Here is a 20,416-nt window from a genome sequence, read left to right on the forward strand (position 1 = left end):
TGAGACCTGAGCCTCCTGAAAGTCAAAGAAAACGCTACTGGCAATGTGTAAGCCATAATTTTTCTGCATTATAATTTGCCTAATTTGTCACCAGGCTTGCAAAAACAGCTCCTTCTCTGAGGTATGGAGTATTTTCATGAAGAGGTCATCAGAATTTTTGGTGTGGACAAACCTCAAAGCTTTCCCCCATGTTTCATGTTAAAAAAATGTGAGAAAAGAAGAAAAGGGTATAACAGTATGACGAAAAAAAATCCCAGTCCATGTGCTCCTTCACTTAATAATATTATAAACAGTTGAAAGCAGTATAATGGCAACTTTCAGGCAAGTAACAGGATGCCAGCTCAGCATTTAATAACAATAACACTTACAATAATAGAAACAACACAGCTGGGGGAGTCAGGATTTCACCTCAAAACTGCCATATACCATCTGTTATTACTAGAGAAAGACTATGACATCACAAAATAGTACCTTAAATTGCAGTTCTACAAATGAGGCTGTACTCTTGAAATTCAGCAGGAGCAAAGGGTACTCAAAGCATCAGTCTGACTGCGAGTTCAGGGCTGTGATACTGACTTGGAAGCTTCATTTACATGCTATTATAGCCACTCAGAAATTGCTAAATTTGTTAGTTCTGTTTATACTGCGTGGTACCTTGGTAGAAATCTCCCTCTTTTCTGGTGAATACTATTAGTTGGCATGCACAGCCTTTTGCTCATATTAGGAATCTTTGGTTTTGCACAAAAGAAGTAACTAAGTAAAAACATACTTAGTATGTAAGTACACATCTAAGTAAGTTGTATGGGGACAGCTGGAGTTTTTTTACACTGTTTCTTTGTATTGCTGATTTGAAAATTTGAGAAGAAAAACATGCAGACATTTTTTTTTTCTCCTGTGTTTCCTGAAAGTCTTCTCTAATGGGATTCTACTGTCCTTTCCTTAAACTGAGCAGAATCAGTGATACACTTCCCACTGACCTTGCCCTGGGGTTTTGGATCAGGACACAGGCTTCACTAACAGGATGCTCCATTCAACCTTCAGATACTTGGCAGAAGTACCTGGTGAGAAGCTGTCTGCAGGAAAGAAGTTTTATAAGAATGCTGAAAGGTTGAGTGTGTGCCTTGGTCTAAAATCAGGCTGACAGTAACTATCTCATAGAGTAACTATAGAGATTGGCTGGAAGATCCTGTTGAAATATTCTAGGCTCTACAGTAGGTCCTTTAGAATGAAATGCTGGATATAAGCATTAAAAGCCAAATGAAAATGTTCAAATTTGAGATTATTATATTATTATTTGAGATTTCTTTTTTGGATTTCTCAAAAATCTTCCACATTGCATCCAAATAAGAAAGAGGGCGTGGAAATGGGGAAATAGCATGGAATGAGTAGGATAGAGTGACTAAGGACATGCTGCCCACTCAAGTCAATGACTGTGCTTACAGGAGGCTTTGGTTCATATTCTGGATTTTCCACCCAGAATCTGCACAGAAGACAAAGGGATGACTGTAATACCAACTTACAGAGAAGAGTCTGCTTTGCATGACCTCACTCAAGCACGTATTGAACAAGGGTACTCTTAGCACACGGCAGGCTCCTGCTCCCAGCCTGCTCCTGCCACATAGAGGTCTTGTAGCTTGACTATTTTCAAGAAAGGATGAAGCACTCATGTACACATAGACATACATATATGCATTTTTACATAAACAGATAAATTTATCCCATTCAATGGGGTTTTTTTTGCCTCCAGTATTTCAGTTTCTGAGTCCCATCTGTTCTATCCACTCCTTTGCAGTGCTTTGGAACCTAGTAAGAGTTCAGTCTGGTCTAACTGAAGATCAGCATCTGATTAAATCAGAACTATGCAGTATATCATCTGAAGATGGCCTTCAGACCTCTTAAAATTCACTCTGTGGTATTATACTTTCGTAGCAAACATTAGAAAAAGAAAAGTACTGGTACTTCCACATGTATATAGACATAATATATATTTAAGCATACATGTATTCACATGCATACACAGAGGAAGGGTGAGAGAGATTGAAGTGAGATCCAATTACCTTTTAAACTAATGCCCCTTTATATCTCTCTGGCACTGTTAAGAGTCCTTAAAAAAGGAAGATATGTAATTTACATTCATTTTAAGGCCATCTCTGTAGTGATGAGAAGTGTAAAGGGGCCTTAGAGAAACAGAATCAGTCCAGCGGTCCCCACTGCCACACTTCCTTTTCCTGTTCTAGAGATACTTGCATTACAAATGGAATTCCTTAATTACAGGTTGAATTGTAAATAAAACATCACTACAAATATTAAGCTGTAGAAAAACAGTGGCTGGTATATTGGAACAGGACCTTAAGGGTATCTTTTGACACAGCCAGACTGCGATTGAGACTCACACCAAGCCACTGCTTCTTCCACAGCAGGGCTCAGTGCATTTAGTGCTCAAGTAATTCTCTCCAATTATAAATAGCAGAGCTGTTCTGACATTTTTTCCACTGCTCCACAGTGCACAGAAGCACAGGCAGCTGAGGGAGCACCTTCTACCCATGTACACTGCCTAACGTAAGAAAGCCCTGTTGTGTTTGGGGGTGCCAGTCTCAATTCAGGAAAAAAAAAGGAAAAAAAAATAGGAAAAGATAACTTAATCAGCAATTCCTAACTCATACATACCTGACTTAACAAAAATTATAGCCTTTCATGTAAGATACAAGCTTATGAATCCTAATGGAATTCTATGAATGCATCTTAGACTGAAGGCTCACCTAGGCCAGCATCCTCTCTCCAGCTGTGAGCTGACTGCCTAGGGAGTGTTAAAGTGAGGATTTCTCAAAACTCTAACCTAGACCTCAACTTGTGGCTCAAGGACTTCCAGCACCAAAGCTTAAAAGCTCCTGATTGATTTGCTTTCTGAGAAGAGTAACTTTTGAGGACATGTATACTTTTAGAAACATTACTTCCTGCTCAAAGCTTCATCACATTGTGATGAAGTGAGAACAAATGTCTTTGTTCTGAACCTGCTACTTGCTGTTTCCACTTCATGCCCCCTAATTCTTGTACAGGGAGAAATGACAGTGCTTTCCTCCTCACCTCACAAGATGCTCTGCTTCTGAAGATAATCCTGCAATAGATCACGGGAATGTGCTGTATTTAAGAGGACACCTATGACACTGTATATGCTACAGCAGATAGAGCAAGAGTTGTTTCCAAGATAATCCTGTTCTTAGGGTCTCATAACTTCAAAGCTGAAACTTGCTTGCTATGTTCTACAATAAAAGGACATAGTCAAGTCTAGAGGGGAGTTTATATTAGGGGCAACTAATACAAATGTCTTCTCCTAAGTGACTATTCTGAAGTCTTCTGAAGTTGGATTTTTCCTACTTCAGATTGTTTTGATAGAAGGCTGTTAACTTTTTGGTGCCTCTTGGCAAATTAGGAATCACATATTTTTGTATGCCTAGCTTGTTCTTTTCCAGTATCTTATATATATATATATATATATATATATATATATATATATATATATATATATATGATTTATAAATGGAGGAATGAGTTACATTTCTTTTTCAGACACAAGCCATACCATATACCATATTGCATTCTACTTGTCTTGAATAAGAAACAGGCTTGAACAGTTAGTCATTTCCAGTGTCTGTCAACCAGATACAAGTTCAGTAAAATGTGCTGTTTTAAACTTTAGGGACTGCTATTTTCAGCAAGAACTTGCATTTGCTCTGCACTGCTCCCAAGGAACTTGGTGTCTGAATAAATCTGTTTATTAAGGATTTACAGAGCTCTGGAAAATACAGCAAGAAGTTTGTGACTGCATTCATGCTCTTTGAACCCACACAACATATTGTGAATTCAGTACAATTTTAACCTGCATTCTCAAAGTGCTATAAAGGTGTGTATTGTTGTCTTTCTTTTAATGTCTCAGTCAGCTTTTCTCTTCCTATTCTACCCTCTACTCTGTCTCTTGTATCTTGATGTCTCCAAGGGCGAGGCTCTTAGTGGTCTTTTATCACATTGAGTTCACTTGATTGTCTAAAAGGCTCTTGCAGAGGATTTCTTCCTCCATGTGCTTTTGCTTTACTGGTGCACTCATCCTCTCTCTCTCTCATTCTCTCTCTTGCTCTTCCTCACCTCCTTGTCTCTCCCAGTTAAGCCCCACTCCTTTCAGAAGACAGTGAGATGGTAAAATAAAGTGTCTGGGAAGCTGTGCCTTGGGTTAAAATATATCTATCCAATCTCTTAGTGCTGTATCTAAAAATATGGGAATGGCATCTCCTGTGATCATTTTATTCACAGGCTAAATGCAAACACTACCAGCCTCAATGATGATATTGATAGTCAATTACCTCTTAATTGCTAATGTGTACATGATACTGGCTTTGCTTAATTGATTTTTATGTAGACAACATTGCATATTTTAGAAATATTTTTTTTCCTGAATAAACTGTTACAGATTCCTTTTTATTTCCTTTCAGATTATGTAGGCAAAATTAGTACTTGGTCTACAAATCTCCAGAAACCATATTATACACAAGGAGTTCATATACATCTGGGTATAAACATTTCAGTTAACAGTTTTTTACTTTGGAATTATATGTACTAATGCACAGGCATACACATACACGTACATCTGTGGGTAAACATCCTTGATTTCAATCATTTTAAAAGATTTGCTTAGTCTGAAAGGTTCTGATTGCAGATTTTATGCAGACACACATAAATACTGCTTTGATTGGTTAAGGGATATAAAAAACCTGCAGTCTCACAGCCTATGTGTACCTTGAAGCCTTTGCTCATTCTGCAGTCTGCAGCACAGCAAAAATTCACAGACCTAAATACCAGTAGTCTTGGTATTTTCTTTCTTCTTCATTATTTGTGCATTAGTATCTACCAGACAAAACTGACATCACTGTATATCGAACAAATACACAGCAAGAAACAAGACCTCCTGGAAAGTTATAGGTCTGCCATACTGAATCCAAAACAGAGCCCTGGCTACTAAGGCAAAAAAATTAACTCTATCCCAGCTGAAATCACTACAAGATTTAAGGGTGAGATTGCCTAATGGAATAAGAGCCCAAACCCTCATTTTCAGCTTGTGATGTTGGGGATTTTAAAAGGGCAAAGGAGACAGAAAAAAACCAGCAAAAGCCAGGGTAAAGATGGGATTAATACAATGGTTTTACAGGTGAGGAACTGAGACACAGAGAGATTAAATGATTTGCACAGTGTCTTTCAGGGTGCTGAGCATTGCCTTTAATTCTCCTGAGTTCCACTGCCCTGCACTACCCCCACAACCAACTCTGAGTCTGCAGAAATCCTGTGCCTTGTCTGAACCACCCTTTTTATCACCAAGCTTTAGACATCCCACTTACATTCTCACTGTTAACATCTGCTTCACTGGGGCAGCCAAAGAGTTCCCGTCTCAGCAAATTCCCGTCATATTCCAGGAATGTCAGGTAGAGGTTGCGGAAAAACTCCACATGCTTGTTTTTCACTCGCAGCTTCTTCGGTGAGTTCCAGTGAATCACCTCAGAGGGAGAAAAGAGAAAAGACATCCTGCTGTTAGAATACAGATTTGCTTTATCTGCTCTTTTTATGCGTGTTCAGTGTGCTGCCCTCTTAAAAACAGAAGAAAAAAAACCCTCAAACTACCCACACTTCCGTCTTTTTGTAGGGAAGGCTTTGCCATGTCTTCCACAAGTAACTGTACACTCTGGAGGTGATGTGCTTGGAAACTCTTCCACGGTATCACCTGCACATTCTCAACATACTCTATGTTGAGAACAGCACCTTGTAAGTGCTGCCACAACTCTAAAATCATGGAGCTGATCGTTTATGGACTCTGCTGAAGAAGACGGAATGACAAGGGACACAGTGATGTTTAAACATTAATCTCAGATTTCCACATGACTGTTTCTGCTAATGAAAATGATTCCCTGTTTCAGGCCAGGCAGCCTCTTTCCTGCTTAGATATTGAGAAGAAGCAGCTTGAAATTAATTCCCATACCCATTTAAATAGTTCAAAAAGGACTGAATTTAATCTAACTTCCTTTTTGCCATTGCTTAATTTAAACAAGACTGATCTCTGTTGGATTAACACAACACAGCGATGCAGTACAACTTCTCACCCTCTGAGTTCCAATTTCTAGCAGGTATTTATCCTCTGCTAATGGGAGATGACTGTGGCCTAGACTTAAACTCTAATGCTGGCATAAAGGGCCTGATCCTCACTTGCATTGAGGCAACTTTGCACTGCTGCCAGTGTGAATGGGAATAGGACCCTAAGGAAAAACCAAGAGGGAGCTGATAGTGGCTTGCAGGAATGATTTCATTTTATAGAGGCTATATTTTAGACATAAGAAAGAAATCACTGAATGCTTTGTATTCAGTTTTATTCCTGTGACTTCTAAAGAGGTTAAAAACAAGAGTCTCCCTTCGGAATGTTTCCAAGCTCGAAGTTCTGGAAGTTCTCTGAATCCATTAAGATAATTGTGTGAAGACACCATGTCACTCACACACAGCACAGAGCTGCAGCACCATGGTCAGCTTTGCTCTGAACATCATGGCTCAGGGAGGGACACACCGAGCTGAAGCCCTGCACACACAGCAGGAGCAGCCTGGAGAAGATGAATGCAGCTCCCTTGGTGTCAGCAACACAGCTCCACAGGAACAGGGAGTTCTCTGAAACCATGGTATTTGTTGCCCAGTGAGTGGACTGGGTGAGGAAAAGAACAGGACACAGCCTGAATTCTGCCTGGACTACAGCAAACAACAGGTCACTCCTCTGAGTGTTTATACTGCCATTAAAGCTATAGCACTCTATTCTACCCACCCAAAACCCACGAAATATCTCCTGATAAGAAAAGCTTTATCCATTACTGGGATTTCACTGGTAAGCCTACTAGAATGTCAGAAAACCATACAAGCTCTTGAAGAAAAACATCTGTAGGGAAAGAAGAAAATTTCAGATATCAGCAAATTGCTTTTCCCAATTATAGGAGCACCTTAAATAAAGATTATGATGCATCCACACACTGCATGAATTTGGGAAATTATTTGCACCAACTTACTTGGTGTAGATATTTGTCCAAGGAATGCTACATTCTTTGCTGGTTTTACATTTGTCCAGATGTTCAGAAGCATAGCCTAACTGTGCAGAAACATGTTGCTGCATCATGTGGTGAAAATACACCACATAAATGAAAAGAGCTTTGGGTAAGTACGGGCATAAACTTAGGATAACGGACTTTTTTGCACTGAAAAATGGATCATCAAAATCTCCTTTCTTTGAAAAGAACTTGACATATTTCCTCCATTGTATTTAACTGCAGCAAAAGGCATTAATGCTTGAAAAAATCTCAGCAACTGAATCCTACCTCAGGGAAATGGGCACATGTAACAGAAGCACAGGGCTGAAGGAACCTAAAGAGCTATTTACCAGTTTTACAGGGTACCGGAATGCATTGTTACAAGCAGGCATAGAATGGAAACTGTCTGCTGGTAACTTGTACTTATTTAAGAGTGGATCAAAGAAAGCTAAGAAGCTGGCAAATGGGACAAAAATGCTTGCTAGAAAAACCTTTTGTGTGCTTTCCATACTGCTCCTAGTCTTCATGTGTTTCCTTTTGGATACTGTCGTGGTTTGAGAGGAAGTGAGTTTTTTGGGATGCTGTGGTCAAACCAATAGGTGCTCAGATTTGAATATTGGCACCTGGTGTGGCCACTGGGGACATGGATACGCCTCTGAGAACACGGGGGTTAAAAGCAGAGAACTCCCAGAAAAACCTCTCTTGGATTCTGGTAGGGAAAGAACTCCCCCTGCCCAGCTGCCGGCTGGGCGGGGGAGGAGAAGCCATGTGGCCAGGTGAGGTAGGCCTGGCCCTGAGGATGGAAGGGTGGAGGGGCACCAAGAGACATCGGGCAGCCAGCCCCCCCCCCCGGCAGGAGAGGGAGGGAGAGAGAGAGAGAGAGAGAGAGACGGTGGACACGGTGGTGTCTGTGCTTGTGCCACCTTGAAATTTGATAGCATGGCCGGCTGAGAAGGAGAAGGGGGGGGGGGTTGTGGTGAGAAAGTGCCTGGCAGGGCAGCTCCTCCTGGAGCTGAATGAGAAGAGAGATAGAGATGAGATAAGAGGAAATGGGCCACGAGAGAAGTGGAGAAGAATCTTAGGTGGGAGGAGGTGATGGAGTGGCTTTTGGCTAGACTTTTCTTGTATAGCCATGGACAGAACCATTTTTCCTGTGACACAGAGACTGCATTTGGGGGGAGGCAATGGCTTGGAGCCAAGAGAGTGCAGTGATGTTATGTGAAGGAGTGCGTGAACAGAGGTGACGGGTGAGGAGGGTGGTTGGTGCCCTCGATCTTCAGTGGAGGAGAAGATCTCTGTTCTTGAGACCCCTCGGCCCCAGGGGGTGAAATTTGGGGGGGACAGGCGTCCCGAAAGTGAGAGACTGTGCTCTTTTTTGGAACTGGACAAAGCACCCTTAAAAGAAGCAGCTCTGGTCCATGCGCAGTGGTGAGAGCACTGTACATGGAAGGAAGAGGTCACGATGGCAGATGTTCTCCGGGTGGTGCCACGAGTGACATGGAAATACACGAGGTTTCAACTGTGTTTCCTGGGGAAGCCTATGGCACAAGAGGGACTCCTCTCCTCCTGATGAACTGAAAATTGATAATCTAAAGGGTGGTGATGGACTGAGAGTTGGTGATATGAGGGATGGATGTATTAGAAATTTGGTGGGGGGAGGAGGAATGTTTTTGGAAGGTTTTCATTCTTTCTGTGTGTTTCTTTTTACATATAGTTGTAGGTTAATAAAGTTTTCTCTTCTTTATTCCTAAGTTGGAGCCTGCTTTGCTCTATTCCTGGTCACATCTCACAGCAGACACCAGGGAGATTGTATTTTCATGGGGGCATTGGCATTGTGCCAGCATCAAACCGTGACAGATACCCACAAGCATCCTCATCTTCACAAGCATCCTAATGCTGCTGAGCACTCTGAGCACCCAGAGATCTGGGACCATGAACACAGATATGGCTAATGATGATAACCTCAGAAACTGTCACAGGACAGGCTCCTAGGTAGTGCAGGAAATTCCCATCAACACACAGAGTGTCACATCACAGCCAGGCCTTTGCTGATGCCTCTACCCAGTTGCGTGGGAGATGATTTCAAACCCAGACAACTGCAGTTGTCAGTGCAGAGTCTCTTTGCTGCTGTGCTTCAGGATCTGTTGTGTGTGTAAGCTGGAAAGTGTCAAGGGCTTAGCTGGTGGCTCAGATATGATCAGATTTGAAACGTGTCAGGGTGCTGCATGTACACTGATGTCAGGAGCCTGGAGTGAACTGCACACAGCTGAATGGAGCTGATGACTATCTAAACAAGCTGATTTTTTAATCAAAAAGGACAGCACATGCCAATGTGTGCTAATATGATGTGCTAAAGAACATCAAGGAACTAACTATGCAACCATCTGGATGACCTGAGGTAGAAAAACCACAAAACAAGTCTAGCAAAAAAGCAGGCTGCTTTTCATATGTAACACAATTAGATAAATAGTATGTGATATACCAAAGCATAAAAAAGAACAGCAAGTTACAAAAAGCAACAAGACTTTTCACCCTGATTTAAAACACTACATCCAAAGACCATGTGCTTTTTTATGTCAGCCCACAAACTCACATTCAGTTCTGGCTGTCTGATATGGTCTATTGCACCATCAACTACAGCAGAATTTGTGCAGGCCAAGACACTCTTGTAGAGACTGTCATGGGCGTCAGTGAGGTACACAATAAAGATTGCACAGGTAAAGCGATGGCCACTGCATTAAAGACTTTAATGTGCACAACAGTAAATTGATTGGAGAAATAAAAAAGATCAGTTTGCAAGAGACTACAGGGAAATCAGAAGGAAAAAAAACCCACTTTGTTTGAAGACTGTTATCTCCACATTAAAAAGAGAAAGTGAATCTAGAAACTGAGAATCTCATTACTCCAACATCCCTGTTCCAAGACTGAATAACACCATAATACTGTGTTTATTTCTTCTTCTAGTTTCTAAGTTATTTCAAAGCTCTGCTGGTTTACAGAGGAAGTTCCAGCTAGAAATATAAAATTCCACTGCCATTATCTGGGTAGACACCTCAGGAACAATGCTAGCCTTCAGGCTGACCTACAGGGCCTTCCCACTCTTGATCACAGCCTCCTGAGGACTACGAGAAAATACACTTCCTAATCTTCATTTAGCAATTTAAGTACTGAAAGATCAGAACTTAAAATTCCACATCTATTTAACACTTGGTTAGTTGTCATTAAGCAATTTGGCACTATCCACATTTCTGTTAATACCACCCTAGTTAATCAGCAACCATTACCACTCCCTGATTACACACAGCCAACCTCCTGGAACACTTCCATACATTTGTGGCCTAAACCAGGCTAACTGCACCCATAGTTCCCATTTATTCCCAAGGTTCTGACCCAAGGCACTCAGTGAATGACACAGTGGGAGCCTCATGGACTGGCAGTGGGATCTGTGATGGGAAGGAAGAAAGGATGTTATATGCTGGAGGAGTCTAGGAAGGCTCTAAACCAGTTATCTGGATGGAAATACACTGAAAACAAAAATTCCAGCAAACCTCCTTACATTACCATCTGCATTTAATCTCTGGGAAGATTAAATATTTCAAACATGATGTTCAAACCATGAAACAATGAACATAAATACATTATTTCTATAGGTACCTTTAACCATTTTTTTCCCCTGAAGCATTTTCTCTCTCAAAAAGATGTATTTAGCCAAATGTTTCCTTAACCACAATCTCTTCCATTTTTTCACCCAAAGAGACATCTTGATACTTTCTTGTTCTGCTTCAGCCCTTCCAGAATCAGAGAGCAAAGGATATCCTGTATAATTATATACCTGCTTTCCAGGCTGAAGGGCAAGAAATAAGAATAAATTAAGCTTAAATTTAAGCTTAAAGAAGTTTAATTTTGCAAGGCACTGAACAGATATCCTTAATTAAGCCCATGAGCACTTCACAGTTTAGGTAAACAAGTGGTATTTTGTAAACAGGACGCTTTTCTGCTAAAAAACTGGACTCAGGCAACCAGACCCTTCTCATTGAATCAATAGGAGTTAAACATTTGGCAAATCTGCACAGTAAAGCCACCTATATATGTCACTTTAATGCCATCTCAATAGGCTTTTTTAGAAGCTTAAATATGCCCCAAACCACACTGCAAATATACACCACATGTGTAACTTATGCCATGATTAGAAATGTCTGGAAACTTTATTTTTTAAAGTGTGTTTTATCAGAAATGAATGGTTTAATAAAAGAACCAATTTCCTCAGAAAGGTTCATATACTTCATAAGAATGCCATCACAGAGATTTTAATGTAATATTCTAAAACACCTAAGTGGAAGAGACTCGAGTTGAAGTAGCCAGCAACACTAATTGGGATGTGGGACTCAAATCCCTGACCTGCCTAGTTCGGTGCCCATGGTCCCAGGGATTACTTTACTCCCCTGCTTACTGCCACTGCTGTATGGAGCTAAGCTGACAGACTGCCCCTGCCTTGTGCTTTTCAAAGGTCATTATTTGTCCTCTGAAGGATTCTTCAACTTCTTTTCCTTCAGCTCCTGTGCCAGCGTTTAATGAGAGGCCTCCTGCCTGCGAGAACACCCCTATAAAAACCCATGGTGCTTCCTGTGTGGCAGGACAGAAACATCTGACTGGCTCCAATGTTCACTCAAAGGAGGGGTGTTTTTTAACCCTCTTGAGCCCTCACTCCTCTCACTGCAGCTCTTCCTTCGTTGGCATTAAAGGGTGCAAGGCTGCAGAATGCCAGAAGCGCTGCAGATTAGAGCAGAAGTGCTTGGACAGCATGGGGCAGCTCAGGGACTGGAACACAAAGAGGTGAAATGGGTCATGTCTGAGGCAGAGCTGAAATGATGTATTACAGTTATGGAAAAGAAGCTGTTAAAACTTCTGTAAGCAATATCACAAAGTCATTCCAGTGTGGAGGACATTCCCAGGGAGGACACAGTGAATCACAGAACACAAGTTCCCAATGAGGAATTTATGAGATTCATGATTTATCTATCTGCTGATTTAGTATCAGCTGTATTCAAAACCAGTTTGAAAAGCCATCAATAGGTTGTAAAGCATTTTTCCATGTTAAGAGTGTGTGTAAATTCTAATAATTTGATACATTCCCATTGAAGAGTCAAGCATCTGATTTCTGTGATTGTGAATTACCAGATTGTCTGCATGTAAATAGCATCTGTATCCTTGACAACCAGACTTTATGACTGACTCATTCAGTGAGGTCATGATTCATTGTCAGAGGTATCAAAATTCAGTACCTTCTTTCACAGTACTTTCCTGCCATTAGGTTTGTGCCAAATCATAGTAACTGAGATTTCCTTACAGACAGGAACAAAGTACTGACCAAGAAGCAAGCAAAAGCAGGGACTAATCCAGCAAAAGCAATACATAAATGAACCTCAGATTCAGACCAATCCCCCAGGAAAAGGAAAAAAAATCAGTAAAATGGATAGAGATGCAATTTAACGTGGTCTAAAAAGAGAAAAAGGTGATCAGAATCCTCTTCAGGCAATATGAAATATTCAACTTCTCCCTAAGCCTTGCATAAATGTGAAGAAAGCAGCAAAGTGTCTGAATGCATATGCACACAGAGGTCTCTGAACAGCCCTGGGGGTCCAAGCTTACTTGACACAATTCTGTGTATAAGAGATGACAAATCCTCAACTCCCTTGGACTTTGAGGCCAGATGGAATCAAATCAGCACCTTTTCAGTCTGACAGGAGGAATGCACTCTGTTTTGGCTGAAGAATCCTTGACTGGGTCAGCTTTACCTTTTGAATTTAAATCTCTCCATTCACTTCCTTCTTTCTTATGCTATTCTTCTTTATCCTCCAGTGCAAACTTCAAAATCTGTCTTTCTTTCCCTCTTACCCTCAAGGTTTGTTCTACCTTGTTTCTCATTCCAGTCTTACCATGCAATAAAGAATGTGCCAAATCTGTTGTGTTGTACCATTTATATTAAATGTCATGGAACTGATTAACTCGGGTGATTTTAAGAGTGAAATTTTTAACTTGGAGTAATGACATTTGTTAAGTTTTGGTGAGACTCAGATACCTAACCAGCTGGTTTTTTTACAGAACTAGAATTTTGATTATTTTCATAATGCAAATTCACAACTTTAATTGGTCTATGCCTTTTTTTTTTAATTGTATGAAGAATTTTAAACAGTGCTGCCTGAGGGTCAGTTCTTTAACTGCTCAATATGGGAAAAGCTTTATTGAAACCATGGGGTTTTATGTGCACCAGATAAGGCTCTGACCTCTCTTTCAAGGCAAAGAATTTCAGCCCAAATTTAGTATGTAGGGGATAATTTTAGTAGAGTGAATAAGTCCAGTTTAGCTGAAGAAATTGCTTATGTGTCTTCACCCCTTCTTGAGTTAAAATACTTCAGGCCAGAAAATCAGTGGAGAGTATTGCACATCTTAGACTTCACTGCCTATGCTGTAATGGAACTGACAGTGTGACACAATATACAGCAACAATGACCAAGCCTGAATTACAGCTGTAAAGATAAATTTGTTAATTGACAAGAAAGAAAGGATTTAATTTGTTTTTAAAATACTGTCAAATGCTTACTTGTAGGTGTTACATATGAGTTAGATGTCCCACACCTGAAGCAGATGAGTTAACACAGTCACTGGACTCAGAAGATCAGACATCTGCTCTGAGGTGAGCTCCAGCCTCCAAATCCACTCATAAAGATGACACTTTGGCTGCCTAAATCCAGATGTACAGCAAGGTGTACATCTCAATCCCTGAAAGCACCTTACAGTTATCCTGCTGGCCCATCAGGTGCCTTGCCAAGAGGACATCTCCTGTAGGTCTGTGTTTTATCTGCCACTCCTATATGGATACTGCAGAGTCCCTGTGGTGACTCAAACCATGTTTAGGCAATGGAACCAAACCCTTGATCCTTGTTACCAGCTTCAGTATCTTTTCCTCATGTAAATGGTTGTGTCTTTACCTTGTGCTGAGTCCAGTCTCAGTGTCTCAATAACATAAATTAATCTCAGTATCTAATTCACAGCAAAATACTGTGATATGTCACAGGTGGGATGTGTATTTTTCTGAAGTACATATTTTAGGAAACATTTTCCCTGTTACACATCTTTCTTTTTGTTTCAGGCCCTGCAAGCACTGTCAAACATGATTCTCAACATGAATGCAGTACAAAAATCTCTATCAGTACTTTGTTTCAAGGCATAAAACCATCATGCTTTTAAAGTGCCTGTGTTGATCCTGCCCTACAAACAGGTATTATAAACCATTTAGTGACTAGTGTACTGACAGTACAGTGATTTAACTTTAAAAGCTGTCCTCTATGGATCACACCTGAATAGACAGTTGTGAATAATTTATATATGAAATTCAATCAATGATGGCCAGTTTTGACAGGTCATTTAACCCATGTAGAACTTTTGTCTCTTGGAAGCACATCTTTTGCAAGTGTGTTGAGAGTGATTGATTTTCTATATTCATCCTGCATCTGGTGTTCATATTGAACACTCCTGCTGTTACTCTACAAATTGCTACAAGGGAAAACTTTGTTAGGTTTAGATGTACAAAGAGGGTGGCCAAAATCTGGAACCTGGGACCCAGGGAGCATGTGAAACCTCAGTGCTTGGAGACTCAAGGCTCATCTGTACAAGATGCTGAGCAGCTGGGTCTATCTATGTTGGTCCTGCATTAAGTGGGGTTTGGATAGTATCCAGAGAGCCCTTGCAACCTCTTCCATAGTTTTGTGCCTTTGATTTTTTTTTAAACCTCATTTGCATTCTCAAAACTTAAGTCCAAATATACAAACCTTAACTGAATTCTAAAATCAGTCACTGAAAACTACCTAATATTTACTATGTTCTGATGCCACTAGGCTGTTTTGATGGAATCTACTGCTGCACAATCTTACTCTTACACCCGGACAAAGCTCAACCAAGCTTCAGTTCTGAACTCTCTGCATGCTACATTTGAATCTCTGAGTTCAGTCTTTCAAAATGGCCAGGGCACAATTGATGTTCACTTACCCATATCTATTAAAATTCATCCTGCTTTAATACTCTACTTGTTAATAGTGAAAAATGTGCTAATAAACTCACACTATAGTTTCATTTAATTAAATTAATAGGTTTTTAATCAGTCTTCTTTTTTTCAGGACAAAACATGGGAAAATGAGTGGCAACATGACTGGGTAAAGTGTGTGCAAAGGCTAAATATGAAGTGAGCAAGGTCTTTACATTTCTCCTAATGCATTTCTAGCTAGCATCTGCCCAATCCTCTCTGAATTTCACTCTGTTAAATGGTGTTCAGCAAAGAGTTTCAAGCTTGTCCAGTACAAAAATGAAAGGTTTTGTATTCTTTGTCTAGGAAGACCTAAGACCTGGGAAAGCAGTAAGAATTCAGTAGTAAGCTGCACTGGCACAGGTGGCAGGTGCAAAATGTAAGAAGGCAAAGCATTTCTTTAACACCTTGCCAAACCCCAAAGCAGCATCTATATTTGAATTTTCTAATAGTAGTCAGAATGCACAAAACCAAAGTCACACTTCCTTTCCCCATTTGGGTGTCTATATAAACAGTATGTGTTAGTTTCCCCCCTACTTAAGGCAGTTTATCTTTCTCTGGCAGCAGTCCTTCATTCTCTGTCCCAAAGGACACCTCCTCTGCAACATACCTTCAGGTCAGACACATCTCTGTAGCACTGCTCAGAACGGGTGTGATCAGAAAGCTGCACATTCCAGAAACATGGGAGCTGGTAGACAAGGAAGGGATTTTGTTTGATGACCGCATTGAAGATATCCTAGCAGAAAAAAAACCAAACAGAGAAACATTTGGGTATGTTGTTTCTACTGCGTGAGGTGATCTCAACTCCTCCCCCAGCTGACTCTCCTTCTCCCCCTCACAGGCAGAAATTCCAATGGTGATGAAAGGTGAAGTCTGTAAACCTTTCTCCATAATTCTGTTGCCTTGGAGGGTGCTGTTAATCTAAGGGGTGATATATAGATCCACACAAGAGCAAAAAGCTCTCCTGACACACAGAGCTAAGGCACTCCAGCAAAGTTTTCTAACATTCATCTTGTACTGCTGGCATGAGGTGTGGTTCCTGTTCTAGTCACCAGGGAGAGTAACAGGCAGTAAAACACACAGTGCCTGCTGGCACTGAATACTGCACCACTTTTTAACAAAGGGCAGGAAAGTGAATCTGGCAGCTATATTGCTTCAAGGTGAATTACTAGACATGACTTTAGGTAGAACTTTATTGTTGCAACAAGTACCACAGGTACTTTATGGAGAAGGCATGTAGGACAGGTTGCAGAGCAGCCTACACCATGAGGGACAGAAAGTTTTACCATAAGCAGTCATTCCGTTGGAGAAGTAAGTTAAAAGGACAATCTGAGGGTAAGGTATTAGGGGAAGACTCAAGCAGCCCTCCTCTGTTCTGCAAAATTCCATCCCATGCAGGTATTAGACAGCAACTCAGGACCTGACTGAAAACACAGTGAAGTTGCAAGAATCTTTTAAATGAACCTCAGGATCACCCTGCAAAGATGCTGTACAGAGTGCACATCTCCATGAGCACAGCAAGGAGCGTGCTTCCTTTGTGGTGACTGGTCAGCAGCCAGAGGTAGCTCAGAAGGAGAACAAATATCTAAATATGATGCTGTATTGAATTAACATGTTCAAGCTGTTGAGCAAGAATTATTGGTTCAAGTCTAGTATTACATTCTGTTTCTGGGTCTAAATTGAGAGCTGGCAAGAAGCACAAATTGAAAAACTCTATTTCTGTGTTTAGGCACACTGTTTCTTCTCTAGGCCTCAGCTTCCTATCTGTGGCAGGGAGACAGCAGCACTTTTGTCTTTACAGGGCTGTTGTGGCAAGGAGTACATTAAAAGACATCTGGGACTCATCTGCCAGAAACAGTAAAGAAATCTCAGGAGACTCTTAAAACTAAATTCTGATTAGACAATAACCAGTGGGAAAAGACACAGTTTATTTGGACTTCTGGTGCCTGGAGGGTTCTCTGTTAAAGAAGGGAGGATAGAAAATGAAAGCTTGAAAACCCCTTTTGTCCCTCTTATGAATCATCTGAGCAGAGGACGTAAAAATGTCAGTGTAGTAAGAGGAACCAAACCTTGTGACTAAATCTCCATTCTCTTCCACATTTTGCCCAGAATGATTCAACAGACGGTGACTACAGGCACAATAGCTTTCCCTTGCCTTTTCCCACATCTCATCCCTTCTCCCTTTCTTTCCTTCCTCAACCCATGGTTCAGTGGTTGTGCCACAGTCCTGCAGTGTCCCACTCACCTGGTCAGCCAATGAAGTGGACAGCATGCTCATCAGCTCCCGCTCCGCCGTCAGTCTCCACATCTGCTCCCACTTCATCTTCCGCAATTTATCGAGGAGCAGCAAGATCACCCCTGAAGGGAAACATGGGGCAGAGATAAAGGGAACCCATGATGTCACGTGCCAGCCAAGGCCCACCCTGCCCACATGCTGATTCAGCAGCTAAAACACAACATAAAGTTATCTGACACACCTGACTGCAACCCTTGAAACTTCTCCGAGGAACAAATTATCAATGCTGGTTACAATCTAGACCTTGACAGGACCCGCCATTGAGGCACCAAGTGTGCACAGAACAGGATCCTCAAACTGGAAATTTTAAGTTGGAAGAAAGGTACCTCAACATTCATTGTATTCCTCAGTTACTTTTTGGCTGGCCAAAATTCCTAGTGTACAAGAAGGGAGAACAGCGGAAACAATGAAGCTGGATTGAAACACCAGCAAAACCTTTCCTACAGTGTCTTAGAAAAATCTGCTTGAAACATAAATTGGGAAAGGCTCAGATAAGAGTGCTGTCATGGGGAATGAATGCAGATTGAAGGACCACAAAGAAGGAGTACTGATAAACAGCAGGCTGACAGAAACCACCTAGTAAAATCAATGACGGGTTCTGTGTTGTTTCATATCTTCATTAGTGGAGGGAGGAAGTAAACAGAACAGTAATGACATCTGCAAATGACATTTAACAAGAGGCCTTACAAAAAATATGGCAACTGTAGAGAACAGTAGCAGCTACACAGAAGAATACGAAATGACAAAAAGCAGGCACAGGGAAAAGCTGCCTCAGGGAGTCCAAGTTGATAAAACTAAAAGTAATGAGAAAAAGAAAAGAAATGTAGTCTGAATGCTTAAGAAAAACTCTCCTAAAACCGCTGCAGTGAAATAAACTAAAAATGGCAGACAAACTACTTTATTTCACGAGTCTTTCCAAATCAGACTACACCAGGATTAGAAAATGTACCTGGAAAAGTGCTGCTCTGGATGGGAGAGGACATAGGTGGTTCCAGTTGCTTCCTATATTTAGTTTCTATGACATAGAAAGTTTCTTTCTAGTAAAACCTGGCACTGCTATGAATAAAAAGAAAACCTCTCCTGGCAGTGCATTTTGTGGCCTATTTTAGTTGTGTTTTCCATTTAGTCCATCTGGTTCCCAAGGATGCTGGAACCTGTGCTGGAGGGATCCCCTTTCATCTTCAGTCAACCTTTCTGCTTCCAGCTGTTAGATTTTAAAGGGATGCATTGTCACAACATGCTACAGTTAATTTATGCCAGTGTGTTTGTCTTCTCTCCAGCATAAGAAAAGCCTATTTTGGAGCATGTAGTGTGCATGCATGAGCTTCTAAGAGAGCCATTATACATTGTCTGAAATTCTACATCAGTGTGAAACAGGTTCTACATCAGGTTCCTTGTGCTGCAGCAATAAACTGGGTGGGAGATCTCCTCTCCAGCAAAGGATTTTTTCCAGCTGGCAAGAACTGTCAGCTTTGCAGTTAAATGCAACTGAGAAGGTTCTTTATTAAGAAAAAATAAAGAATAATGGTTAGATAACTGTAATAGAATAGTTTTTATAATTCATAGACAATAGGCTGATTTTTCTTAATTTCTCTAAGCCTCCAGTCTTAGGAAGGAGGAAGAAAAGGGGAAATATTTTAATATGTGCAGTATTCTCTTTTTTTTTTTTGACTTCCACTCTTATCCTAGCAGCAGATTATGGCATTGCAGCTAACAAGATTATGCTGTCCTGAGGGGCTATCATGGTAGCAGCTGAGAGTAGAAGAGGCAGATGGAGTGAAAAAACTGGAATATACGTGAGAAAGGATGTACTAAATTATAATGCAATAATGGCTACTGAAAATATTCACAAAGTTTTACTGTTTCCCCATTAAAACTGATTTCAATGTGATTTCTATTTTAATTCACCTGCAGGCTTGAGTTTAACACCTTTGTACAGTTTCTATTTAGGTTTTTAATTTACTGCTGCCAGAGAATACTTATAGCAAGTTTAAATATTTATTCATTAGTATTAGTGAGAATAAGATATTTCTACTAAGAGGAGAATTTAATACTATTCACTAAGTGTTACTGAGTGCAAAAGCAAAGCAAAAGCATGTGTTTTGGGAACTTTTATAACAGTTCACACAGAGGAAAAATTATTTTTTTCAGAACAGTGAACTTCAGGTTCTTGTCTATATTGTTGTGTTGCCAAAAGCAAACATAACAAATGAACTAACTTCAATCTACACAATTAGTTTGCAGGCAAAGTGTCTGAAATAAGGAAAGGAAAATATTTGCCTCAGGATCCGCTTCCCTCAGAGTCAAATTGAGTGAAATCTCAGACTAAATTCAAGATGACATACAGCTGAACATAAGGGGAAAAGGGACTCGCTCTCATCTGCTGTGCTGGGGGAAGAAGAGACTGCAGGAAAAACAAGAAATGAAAGGAATATTTTATTAACATCTAGCCCCAGGCAGCAGGACTTCTGATCTTTTGAGAAGTGCAGCATCTTCCTGCCGTAACCTACCTGAGAAAAACAGAAGGAAAGCTTGGCAGCAAACAAAGAAAAAGAGAGAAGTGGCAACCCAAACATCTCATGAGTATTAAACAAATTATGATTAGCCACAGAACACCCTATTTTCTTTGTCCTGAGGAAATAGTTCAGGCATATCCAGAGATGTAAATATCTCAAAGATCTAGGAGAAAAAGAATGCTTTATTACTAAATTTGTGGAAAACATCCTAGTCTTGTTATAACTTGAATGGCATTTCTCTCCTGCTGCTTGATGAGACTTTGCTTGAACTACCAAAATTTGACAGATTCTGAACTGCTCAAACAGGCAAACAAACAAGAAAGCAAACAAACAAAGAAAGCAGTTTCTCAAAAATGTCATTTAAGGACACACAAAAACCCAGCTCCAAAACCAAAATAAAAAAACTCCCCTTAAGCACAAAAAA

The 20,416-nt window shown here is 40.6% G+C and overlaps 1 protein-coding gene across 2 annotated transcripts in view; it reads right to left on the reverse strand.

The window, feature by feature from the left end:
- Positions 1-20,416, reverse strand: part of LARGE1 (LARGE xylosyl- and glucuronyltransferase 1) — a 272,061-nt gene that overhangs the window by 29,117 nt on the left and 222,528 nt on the right. For both annotated transcript variants that reach the window (XM_066551016.1, XM_066551015.1), the window contains 3 exons: positions 17,426-17,538; positions 15,791-15,916; positions 5,385-5,540 (listed from right to left, as the gene is read on the reverse strand). In XM_066551016.1, the coding sequence (XP_066407113.1) occupies positions 5,385-5,540; positions 15,791-15,916; positions 17,426-17,538 (395 nt within the window). The remainder of the gene's footprint in view (positions 1-5,384; positions 5,541-15,790; positions 15,917-17,425; positions 17,539-20,416) is intronic.

This window comes from Molothrus aeneus, chromosome 5 (genome assembly GCF_037042795.1).
Source record: "Molothrus aeneus isolate 106 chromosome 5, BPBGC_Maene_1.0, whole genome shotgun sequence".
NCBI classification, from domain to species: Eukaryota; Metazoa; Chordata; class Aves; order Passeriformes; family Icteridae; genus Molothrus; species Molothrus aeneus.